Source organism: Hirundo rustica, chromosome 6 (assembly GCF_015227805.2).
Source record: "Hirundo rustica isolate bHirRus1 chromosome 6, bHirRus1.pri.v3, whole genome shotgun sequence".
Taxonomy (NCBI): Eukaryota; Metazoa; Chordata; class Aves; order Passeriformes; family Hirundinidae; genus Hirundo; species Hirundo rustica.
The window spans coordinates 25,417,794-25,430,325 of record NC_053455.1 but is presented as its reverse complement, the minus strand read 5'-3'; the positions used below and the strand labels follow the sequence as shown (position 1 = coordinate 25,430,325).

Here is a 12,532-nt window from a genome sequence, read left to right as displayed (position 1 = left end):
ACCTCTTCACTGATGGATACAGAACAGTACAAGAATGGTACAACAACATACCCAGGTCCACTCAGGAACAGTCAACAAATGCTTCTGTCTTTTCAACAGTCCTTTCTTAATATATAAAAATTAAGACATCTTTAAAAATATAGATAAGCAATTTTTCTTACTCCAGCAAATCTTCTATATTCACTACAGCCCTGAGCATAACCTTTATTTCTTTCCACTTTCTTCTGTCAACCCATTGGATTTGCCTGGGATTCATTTATCTACAGAAGAACCATAAAATATATATGTGTAATGACAAAAGACACCCCCATTAGTCTACTGTTGTAGAGAGTTGGTGCATTCAACATAGAACTTTTGATACCCTGAACTACAGAGCAGAACAGCTTAGTAATCACCCAGACAGCTGTAACAATTTAAACAAAAAACAAAAACAGTATGTTAGAAAAAGAAAGGCAGTTTTCATGTCTTTTCAACTGTGCTTAAGATGTTTCCCACAAAACATTGTGGAATTAAGAGCAGCCCACTCAAAACCAGACTGCTTTGAGGAATTAAAGACCCAAATAAGAAGGGTTGTAACACCAACATTTTGTCTCATTCCAGTGATACCTCAGTGACACAGATTTTTTTTCTTTTACCAAATATCCATTTCCCTTCATAGTAGGAAAATATATTAATGATTCTAATACTTGAAATTGAAAGCAATGGCAGAAGAAGATTTCAGAAAGACCCATCAATTCTAGGATGCTAGTATTTGTACAAACCCCCATGCATACATAGACATGCACTTAACTACACCCACACAAAAATAATAATGTAAAGAGACATTACTTCTGTAATTGAACATGGCTTCTCTCCTGTTGTTCTAAACAATATTCAAACAGTACTCAAGCACAGCCAATGTTGAAATAAATAGTAGGGGACACATCTTTCTCATTAGCTAATACACATGCAAGGCTTTGAGGCTGCATGCAAGCATGCTTTTAGCAGACAAAGCAGCAGGACACTGTCCAGCGACACAATAGCTGAGAATATGACACTTTCTGAGTATTATTCTGACATCGAAAGGTAATGATTCTTGCAGCAACATACATGGGATGCAAAGAAAATACATCACTCCTTCCATTTGCCTTTAAACACTTTCTAAGGAAAGAATATGAATCACAATAAATCCAACAGAATCCTTTCTGTCTCTCTAAATAACAGGCTGAAAAGCAGAAGAAAGCTGCCATTTGGCTCTTAGCTGCACATCCCCTCTCTTTTGTTAGCTGGCCTGGAATATTTTTGTCTTAACAAACCCTATGACAAGGTAAGAACAGCACAGTTCCTTAAAAAAAGTTCTTAAGATAGAAGTTGTTTTACCTTTTATCCCATGAATTCATTCCCAGTATACTGAGAAGTAATCTGCAGTAGTAAAATGCTGATTGTGGCTTTTGTGAAGTTGGCTCGTCCTGCTCCATAGCCCTCATATTTACATCATTGAAATGCTTTTCAACAAACTCTCTCTCTTCTGTGTGCTGTTTCAGAATTGCATTGATGACATCGTTCTCCTGCTTTTCTGAGATGCAGACTGGTTGAGGAGCAGGGATGTTGAGTGAAACACCAGTTCTCTGTAAGCATTCAGGGCTTGTAACACCTAAATACTGCAGCAGCTCATCAAGAGCATCTTCTTCATCCCTAATTGTATCCCATGTTGGTACAGAGTCTCTAAATTTCCTTTTAACTTGGAGTGTAATTCCATCTCTTGCAGATACATCCTCCACATGCTCAAAAGATGAAAGAGTATCTTCTGGTTTATCTTGCTGAGATAATGAAAGTGCAAAAGATGTTTGTTGTGAAGATCCGCATAAAGATGATGGTCCATACAAAATGGCTGAATCCCACGAGTATTTGCCAGACAGATCACGCACTATAATTCTAACGTTTGAATTAGCTGATGCAAGTCCAGCAGACAGTCCTCCCCCAGGCATGTCGTCTTCTGCTTGGATTTGTATGCAAGACACCAGGGAAGTATTGTTTAATACAAAGAATTGAAGATTTGGATTCTCAAAAAGTTCAGGAGAAAGCTCAGGACTTTCACTGTATGGATTGTCATTGTTTTCACACACTTGACTGGTCAGCATAGCGGGACCTCCACTCATTGGATAGTGGCCTAAGTGGTTGACTAGATGTGTTATCACAGTACGAGCAGCAACAGAAATTAATCCTTGTTGCATGTGAGTTTTCACTGCAAGAGAAAGAGAACAGGTTTTAAAAGAAGAGTTCAGAAAACAACACTGAGATTTATGTGTTTCTTTTGGTCTCTTCCTGAGAGGATGAGCACTGAGGATAAATGCAACTCAGTAATGAAAAAATATGTATTTTGATGACCATTGGTCTTGTATATAAATAGCACAAAAAATACTAAAACAGTTAAAGCGTCTTCATTATTTTACAGCCATGACTATGTCTTCCTTTGCCATAGCTCTGTTATCAGCACTGTTCTTCACTTTTTATCTAGTGAAAATAAATCTTGAATTGCTGTTGAAGTAGAGATCCTAACTGTTGCAGGATGTCCATTCCAATTGCAGTGTATTTTTATATTTATACACATCATTACACTGAGAAATACAAAGGAAGATAGATGCACAAAAGGTCTAATCCATCTTAATTTCCCTGGGGAGCATACAGCTGTAGGTTAGCTTGAGAATAGCACTGAATAATTTTAAAGTACAAAATCAAAGATCAGGCTGTCTATATTGAATATAATCTAACATTATCAAAATTTTCAGAAAGGAAATCTCAAGCCACAACCGCATCTTAAGAAGTTTCAGGTTAGAAGACCTTGGGAGGGAGAAAGAAAAGTTAATTGTGCCCATTTTATGTGAAATTCATCCTGTGAGTTGCACTGGTATTATTTCAATATGGTTTTTGCCACTTACTTCTTTGCTGCATACCTTCCACTTGCACGTTACACCATCACAAAATTCACAAAATTCACAAAAGGTATTTTTAATGTTTATATCACACCCTGCTAACACAGTGCTATACTGTTACTGAATTATTTTTATCAAGTCCGCTCTACATGAAGTACATGAGCAGGACAAAGTGACTCCCCCAGGAAGAGAACCGCCAGCTGGTTCACGGGACCCACTGAAGAGCCCATACACAAATATATTACACTGCAGACTAAGACTGGTGGAAGAAGGAACAAGATCAAAATGGCAAAGTATTTGTTTTCTGTATCCTCTCGCATGTAACTGGGCATGGATGCTCTGAATTTGGGATTTATAAAGGGAAGATTAAAAAACTGTACTCCTCAGGATTACATCATGTATTTTAAATTACATTAAACATTGAAAACTGCTGCAAGTGCTTCCCATCTTTTTTCTCACCAAAATTCATCAAACCAGAATGTTCTGAATGACATCACTTTTTCATTCAGTATTTACTGAGAATATGTAACCTCTTGAGTATAGAAGTAAGGTATAATGAATTCATCTCCCTTTATGCTGGATATTTATAAGCTGCCAAACCTAATGTTTAAGAAATAAATTTCTTTTTGCAATTTCAGATGTCTTAATTGGTTTAACAGGAAAAACAAAGGCAAATTTGTGATGCGTACTGACTGCCATTATAGATCTTCAGTTTTTGAAGATGGATGCATTCAGCAACTGCAAAAATAAACAGGTAGCATGTATTTGACTTTTATTCCCCCCAAAAGGTTTGGCTACAGCATGTAAGAGATGTTTGGGATTCTGGATATTCTCTTCCTTTAGCAAGCACTACATCTGAACTGCAAATATGGAAACATTTCATCCAGTTAATAGCTGGCAAAATCAACATAACATTTACACAATTCTGAAACTCCTATCCACTCAAGGATTTTAATAAATTAATGCCTTGAGAATTAATATAAGCAAATTAGAGATTATATTTGTATTGTCTATAGCCTTCTTGAGGTTTAAAATTTACAAACACAAAGACATTCAGTGATGCTGAATTAAGTGTCCAGATTTTGGCCGCATACAAGGAAATTAAGTTATAGTGCCATCTGCTGAAATATAAGAAGGAACTGGACCAGATTTTATACAAAACAAGGAGAAAATAATCTGGGTGCTTGAAGAATCATTTATCAGCACATTATTGGTAGCACCTGGACAAGGCAGAGGGTGGCCCATCTCTGTCAGGATATTTATACTAAGTATTTAGCACTTGCCACTGCACAGATAAATAAGGTAATACTTTTCTCAGGCTCCCAGGAGCAGAGACACACAAGCTTTCCAGATACCTGAAGTCCGGACCACCCTATAAAGCTTAAATGCCCCCTGTTAAGTTCTGCTGAGAAACCAGAAGAAATAAGGACGTTCAAGCATATGTTATTACTATTACTGTTGTGTGGCAAACCCTAAAGATCTCAAACCAGACCACAGCCCTTTCCTGCTTGTCTGCGTGAATGCACTCCCTTAGGAGCCTAAGAGAAATATGGAAAAGAAAGATGACAATAATACAAAGACAGGAATAATTAATTTAAATTTGAAAGATCCATTTTCAGTCCTAATACAGCCTTTCTCAGAAAACTTTGTAATTGAACTAAAATCATAAATCTGTTATTGTTAGTTCTATAAAACGTGAACACTACATCTGAGTCTTCTCTCAGAATACAGTGCTGTTGATCTAAAAATGACACAGAGAACTTAAATTAGAAGTATCAAGAGAAGCATACTGAAAAGCAGACTGTAAGATGCAACCTGTTATGTTGAAATAAAATAAAGCAATCTTGAAACATTTCTGCCACACAGAAAACCAGATTGTGATGATGGTTTCCCCAGAAATAAAAAAGGAAAAATCCAAGCCTAGTAATGCATTTTGAAATTATGAAAATGTAAAATTAATTTTGCAACTTAATTTATTCCTGGAAGCACATCTCCTCAATCAGGAATAACCGGACATTCGATATATTAAAACCTTAAAATGAGTATCTAAACCATGCTCTTTGTTTCTGGAGGGCAAATGAGCATATGTAATAATGCAAGCCATCACAGCTTTGCCACAAATACTACCAACTAAGCCGTATCATTACACATTAAGGCAGTCCAGCTCACTGCTTTGTTGACTTGTTTTCCTCAGAGAACACATCGCTGCTTTCTTTACAATGGTACTGCCTGTGGCTTGGGCAATGTAATTTATTTGTGTACATGATCATTTGGTAATTTACTAGAAGCATGTTATATTATTTATTTTTCTCAGTCCTGAAATTACCTCTTTTGTGGAAAGGCTGAAGGTCCATCATTACTAATTTGTATCTGTGGCATGAATGAAGGAGTCCTGAGTTTCCTTAAGATGTGGTGTTAACTTTTTAATTCAACTTTGGCTGAATGGTTTTAAACAACTATGGTTATACAGCAGATGCAAAAAGCAATGACTGAGGGTGGAATTCCACTCTTCTCATCCTTCTAGCTGTCTAAAGAATGATGACCTGTACAGACTGATTAATCTCAAATTGCAGCAATGGGATGAATCACCCTCTAAAAGCACTTCTTTTTCCTTCTTTATGTTTAGAGGGAGCCTAAGAGTATTCCTCTTAGCTTAGTTTCCTCTATTTTACCTCAGTTTAAGTAAGCCTCATGCCTTTCTAATTTTAAACTTCAGCTACATAGACATGCAGTAACAGAGAAACCATCTCTAGAATATTCCCCACAAAACACAAACTCTCTTAATCTGGTTGCTTTACTTATAAACTATTTTTTTAAAAGTGTGCATTTTGAGTCCTTTCAGTAAAATGGCAAAGAGCAAAGTCTTAAATGAAAAGTACTTTATATTTTTGCCTTTTAAACAAAAGCCAAGACTAAACATCAGGCAGGGAAAACTTTTTCATTAGAAACTGAAAAATATAAAAAAAAATGATCAATCTATGCAAAAGAGTTTATGTTTGGAGAAATATGAGTAATGGGGTGGGAAATCAATCAAATCAATACCACTGTATCCATGTAATGTTACTAGTACCTTCCAATCACACCTATCTAATAGATTTGTGATCTATGAAAAACAGCTTTCAAAATGTTTTTGTCTATAATTGCAAAAAAATTCTTCTTCATATATGTTTATGGCCCTGAAATGAAATGGAAAAGATCAGAAGTTAGCAGATTGTGGCACTATGCAGTCCAGGTTGGCTTGTGGACATCTCAGCTGCCTGGTTAGGTGCAGTTAATTACAACAGTGGGTTTGTTTGGCAAGGTTTTGGTAGTGTGGGCGTTACAGGGGTGGCTTCTCTGAAGAGCTGCTAGAGCCCTGAAGAGCGGCTAGAGGCTTCCCCCTGATGAAGACAGTGTCAGCCAACTCCAAGCTGGACCTGCTGCTCACCAAGGCCAAGCTGATCAGTGAGGAAAGTAATGCCTCTGGAATAACAAAATTAAGAAGGAAAAAAAAAAAAAAGGGCAGAAGAAGATTGCAGTCAGAGAAGAACAGAGTGAGAATATGTGAAAGCAACTACTCTGCAGAAACCAAGGTCAGTGAAGAAGGAGGGGCAGGAGGTGCTCCAGGCACCAGAGCAGAGTTCCCTGGAGCCTCTGGTGTAGCCCATGGTGCGACAGGATGAGCCCTTGCAGCCCATGCGGGTTCAGAGCAGAACAGAGATCCACCTGCAGAGCCCCTGGGGACCCCATGCTGGAGCAGGTGGATGCCCAAGGGAGGCTGTGATCCTGTGGAAAGCCCACACTGGACCAGGCTCCTGGCAGGAACTGTGCTGCTGTGGAAAGGAGCCCATGCTGGAGCAGGCTTGCTGGGAGGACGTGTGACCCAGTGGGGGACCCTTGCTGGAGCAGCCTGAGTCTACAGGACTGAGCCACATGAAGAGGACCCAGAGTGGAGAACTGCAGTCTGTGGGAAGAACTTGTGTTACAGAAGTCTCCTGTGTGAGAGTCCCCATGCTGGAGCAGGGGAAGAGCTTGAGGAGGCCTTCCCCTGTGGAGGAAGGTGCAGCAGAGACAATGTGTGGTGAACTGACTGCAGTCCCCCAATCCCCACGCCCCTGTACCACTTGGGTTAAGGAGGAGGTAGAGATTTTCAATGAAGTTAAGCCCAGGAAGGAGGAAGGGTAGGGGTATGATGTTTTGAAGACTTGGTTTTATTTCTCATGATCATATCCTGATTTGCTTGGTAATAAATTCAATTAATTTCCCTAAGTCAAATCTGGTTTGCCCATGACAGTGAGTGGTGAGTGATCTCTTCCTGTCATTATCTCAACCCACAAGCTTTTCGTTATATTTTCTCTCCCCTGGCCAGATGAGAAGAATACTGGAGCAGCACTGGTGGGCAGCTGGCATCCAGCCAGGGTCAAACCACCACCACCATCACTGGTATGCCTGTACTGTAGCTAGAGTAGGTTGTTGCTGACAATAACTAGAGGAGCAGCTCCTCGGCCTTCACACAGACAAACCCAGTGATTCTTTAGATGTATGAAAGCATCACAGACTTGCGGTCTGCAAGTTCTGATGATGCAGTAAAAGCGTCCTTACTGAGAGCTGCTAAAAGTTCATTCTGGTTTAAATGTAACAGTTTAATATGCTTATTACCCAATTTCAAAGTTATTCTTTGTATATCTCATACTAAAATCTACCACTTTACCAGCCACAGAAGGGAGAACAAAGACAATTTTACTGATAATCCTAAGTTAAGAGCTTCCTTGTAAAAGACAGGACTTGGAAAGTTACTGAAAAAGAGAGGCCAATAATAATCTTCTTTATTGACATATGCCTGTTCCCAGAGGATTTAAGTAATCTTTGTCCTGCTGGTCATCACATGGCTTACTCCACTCAGTAGATCCTGTCCCCACTACACAGCTGTGTCACTCTAAGTTCCTTATCTTGCTGGTCTCATACCACATTATGCTGTGGCTAGGTATCCACAAAACCTGTGATGGATCTGACCTTGAACAACTGAGGCATAACAGGGTAAATCAATCACATCCGTTAAACCACCCTGTCATAAGAATTTTGTCATTACAGCACTTTCAGCTTTGCTTGTGACATAACAAAAGAGTCTTGCAATTTCTACCCTGTCTTTGTAGAACTTCCCCGAATTCCCTACAGCTTCTGCCCTGCTCATTTCCATTCCTTCCAAAAAGATACTATGATCGCACTTTTACTATCCTGAAAGATGCTGACCCATTGGCATACTGTTCTGCTGCTGGCTTGTAGTATTTGACCCTCTGTCTTGACAGAGACCCTGATTGGTTGTAATCCACTAGTTTTACCCCTCTCATGTCTCCAACAATGCCAGGGAGAACAGATGCTGTGCAATCGGTTAAGCACCACCAATTTTATTCTTTGCCTGGCAATGGGGACTAGAAGTGCCAAGGTTGCAGAACCCGGGTTGCATTATAGTGCTGTAGCATGTCAATTAAATTTCACAGTCCAACTTACAATTCCAGAGCCCTGAAACTTAATTTATCTGAAAAGATAAAAGGTACATCTGAAATTACTTTTATAAAGAAATTTAACAAGAAATCATAAAAGAAAAGATCATGGTTGGAAATGCAAAATGAAGATATTGATGCTAAGGCTTTGTGAAACCGTACTCATTTAAAGAGAAATCTATTCAGGGTTGTCTTTTCAGATTGTCAGATTAAAAAAGGCACACAGTATTTGCTTCTAACCCATAATTACAGATTATTATGGAATACAAAAGATGCCAGGCATAAAAAGCTACTACTATTCAGTACACCGTAATAGAACATGTAGTGGAAGTAAATTTTGGCAAATGCTTTAAATATTAGCTTTACATAACATGTATAGGTGAGACTGTAATTAGGACAGAATGAATCCTTCGAAGCCTCTTTCATTCTGACCCTGCAGATGATTACTTTTTACTAATAAGGCCACAGCCATTTGACAAAAAGCCAACTATAGTACCTTGCTTCATTCTTCAGTAAATTTAATAATTACAGTTCCTCCTGCCAGTTGTTCTCAGATCAGACTTGTTCAATCCAATACTGAGCTTATTAGGGGACAGATCTATGTTTAGAATTCTTTGGCCAAAAAAGTACTTGAGGATGATGAAGCATGCCTTAGACAAGGGCACAATGATTAGCCATTTTCTCTACATAAAAAACAGCACGTAGTCACTACAGACCACAAAATCACCTGCTGTTAGCACACAGCTGCTACAAAGAACTGCTGCATTTATCTGGTTCTTAATACCCTTAAAAAAGCCTAAATGGAACAACTTAATACAGAGGCAGAATAGCACTACACAGAGATGCTCGTATCTTAATCTCATCTTTTTCAATTTTCTTCCCTACATAGCCATTTGATATTTACTAGATACACTGAATAATACATGACAGTCCTCTGTAGCTTAGATTCTTAATTTTTTATTTTTATTTTTAAGTTGTGAAGAAAATATTAATTCCCATGTCTCCTAAGGTTTGAAGCAGATGAGAGAAAATTTGTCTTTTTAGACAAATCTGTGGTTTTAAGCACTGTAAAAAGAGATCCATAACAAATTATGATAGGCTACAAAAAATTCTTGGAAAGCATTCAATATCGCAATGTCAAACAGTAACAAAACCCCAAAATACTCCTAGAAAAAGGAGCAAAATTAAAAAATCAGATTAATTTATTGAAAGTAAAATGAAAAGCAACATTTATCCATGTTGCAGTACTTAACACTTCTGCTGATACACAGAGCACGGAAGAATCCATATCATATCGATCTTGGTGTTGTTCAGAACATACTTGTTCCAGTTAATCAAATGGCAATTGCTCAAAATTACATTTGCTCATTCCATACTAATGGTTCTTACCTAGTGTCTTCATATAGCCGAAAACCTGTGCTTTGAACCAACACTTCAATATTGAAAACCTAGACAAAATCTTTTTGAAAGAAAACGTATTTAGGCAATTAGACAAACCTTCAGTGACTGGCTGAAGTTTAGAAGACCTCTCTGAGTCCGGAGAATGCAGCGGTTCTGGCTCCTTTAAGCTTTCTAAATGCATAAAAGGATCATAATCCATACACGCCAGATCAGAAAGGCTTAGAGGAAAATATTTTGGGTTGCTAAAACACTGAGACCCATAGACACATCCATGCAGAACCTAGAACAAAACCAGAATTTCATTACATTTACTAGTGAAATTTGTACTTTATAGTTTTATAAGAAATTAAGCTTATTTTTATTTACATTTTAAAATTTGATTTGTTAGAAGGCAGGCATGACGAAATGTTGGAAAATTTTAGATACTTAATGTTTACAGAAACAAACTCTAGTCTGTGAAGAAAATTATTACCACCAAAACAGAACTTAACAATAAAGAAACAAAACTTACAAAAAAATCATTAGGCTACCTTTATTTTCAGATCTCCTGTCTTCTCTAATTACATATGCTAGGTCTAAGCTGCTAGAGGTTTTAATCCCCTTCCCTTGCAAAAAGGATAAAAGCCCCTTTCTCCTGTGTTCCTAAAGACAGTAATTGTAACTTAGTGCTTTTTGCTTTGCTTATTGCTAAATGAAATTGCTTGATAAATAAAAGTTACATCCTTCTGTATAAAATAGAAGCAATATAATACAATACAATATCTACAATACAAGCATCTGCAATTCATATGACATACCAAAAAAAAAAAAAAAAAAAAAAAGGCTTGGTTAACTATTCAAAATTTAAAACAAAATCTACTACTCCAAATATACCAAAGGTCAAGCTGTTACAGTGAAACATGCAAGAAAAGAGCCAGCACTCCATATTTCAGGAGTAGAATGGAGGTCCGCTTACAGAAAACTTTTGCCTTAATTTCCATGAAAAATGACACTACCTTCATACATAGAAATTCTTAAAAAGTAAGCAAAGAAACGTGTACCTTATATATACAGTTAAGAACTGATCTTTCAGTCTTATCATTTTCTGCTCCTGTAGTGTGAAGAGGCTGCAGCAAAGTCTTCAGTGGCAAGGCCATTATCCAATCCAACAAGCACAGAAGTAAAGAAACCACCAACTGGAAAAAACACTTTCCATTACAAATCAATTAAGCCAGCACCTGCTACTTCATATTTATCACTTTATTTTATTTCTCTGTTTTGCCTTCCTTTTTCAATTCATTGAAGTCAACCTTCTGCAGTAATGGCAGGTCCCACTTGTTAACCACTGTATCTTCAATACCTATAGCATTCAGTAAAAACTTTGGCCATCCATACAACAGTTTCTCACCAGGGTAAGACTGAGCAGATACTATACTTAAGAGGATACCCCCAGTTTTCAAAATTGATTTGCAGGTTGTTGTTTTTAAAACGACAGATAACAAAGGTCCAAATTAAGGCTGATGCACCATTTTGCACATAAATTTCACTGTAATGTGAATCAAGGATTACACAAAATGGAACTAATTCACCTGTATTTAGTGCTTTATAAATAACACATAATGTCCTTTATGACGTATCAATAATGTTATGCAGCAACAGGTATCATCTGAAAGAAAGCCCACCACTTTCTGTATTGTAGGTTACTCAGCAAAAGAATCAATTCCCTCTTGGGATGTTTTGAAAGACTCTAGAACAGAATTAGATTAAGATACAAATCCACACCAAACTATCAATACCTTACTGATCAAATAATAGTTTTTGATTTTTAAAACTCAGCTGTGAAAGAAAAGACAATTCAGATGAATACCTGCAAGATTCTCTAAAATATTATACAAGGTAGATAGAAGTTTTTAAAAAAATCCATTTACCTAATTTACTCGTTTTACATAATACATTCCAAGTTTGTCCCTCAAAAGTATAATAAACCCAATGATGAAGGGCACAGATTCTTTTTACTTTTAATCAATTTTTAAGAAACCCATTAGGACTACATTTGTCAAAATAGGTAAGACATTTTTTATATGATATTTGATGTACAATGACTGACAATAGTTCACGGAGAAACTTGGTCAATTATGGAAACATCCTCAAGTGGAAAAGAGGGTAGCCTGGTATATGACTGTAGCCTACAACAGCCCCTGACTTCTTGCAAACAGAGACAGAAGATGAAACAGGGATCTGAAGACCAAAATGAGCAAAAGATGAACTCCAGCTTCTTGTGGGAATAGTGGCCCAGATTGATGGAGCTGTCAGCAACAAACTGCACCAAAGTGCTCAAATTTAAATGACCCAATGAGCCCCACAGCAAAGCTAATTCAGTAGAGGGAGCTTTCAGGAGGCAGAAATTACTAGAAATGAAAAATACTTACCCTCTTGTCTTGCTCATAAGAGGAAGCTTCTGTACTGGGTAGCAGATGTGTAATAGTTGCTATCAGAATCTGGGGAAATACACCATATTTCTTTTAAAACAGAACCTAAATATTTAAGCTTAAAATAATTTTTTAAGTAGGTAAATCTAAAATGATACTAGATTCACAGTTAAATGCTACTACAATTATTTTGAGACAAGTTACAGTACTCCTTGACAATATTTTTTAATAAAAACAATTTTAATTGAGTTTTGCAGACTGCATTGAAGGAGTATGTTCTGTTTGACTGACACAGGTGAATTAAGGACAATGAAATTACACAGCTACCTCA

The 12,532-nt window shown here is 37.4% G+C and overlaps 1 protein-coding gene across 11 annotated transcripts in view; it reads right to left on the bottom strand.

Annotated features, from left to right (window-relative positions):
- The window catches only part of RALGAPA1 (Ral GTPase activating protein catalytic subunit alpha 1), a 133,055-nt gene that overhangs the window by 48,794 nt on the left and 71,729 nt on the right, over nt 1-12,532 (bottom strand). For all 11 annotated transcript variants that reach the window (XM_040067654.1, XM_040067658.2, XM_040067657.2 and 8 more), the window contains 4 exons: nt 12,202-12,270; nt 10,834-10,968; nt 9,890-10,073; nt 1,360-2,224 (listed from right to left, as the gene is read on the bottom strand). In XM_040067654.1, coding sequence (XP_039923588.1) covers nt 1,360-2,224; nt 9,890-10,073; nt 10,834-10,968; nt 12,202-12,270 — 1,253 coding nt within the window. The remainder of the gene's footprint in view (nt 1-1,359; nt 2,225-9,889; nt 10,074-10,833; nt 10,969-12,201; nt 12,271-12,532) is intronic.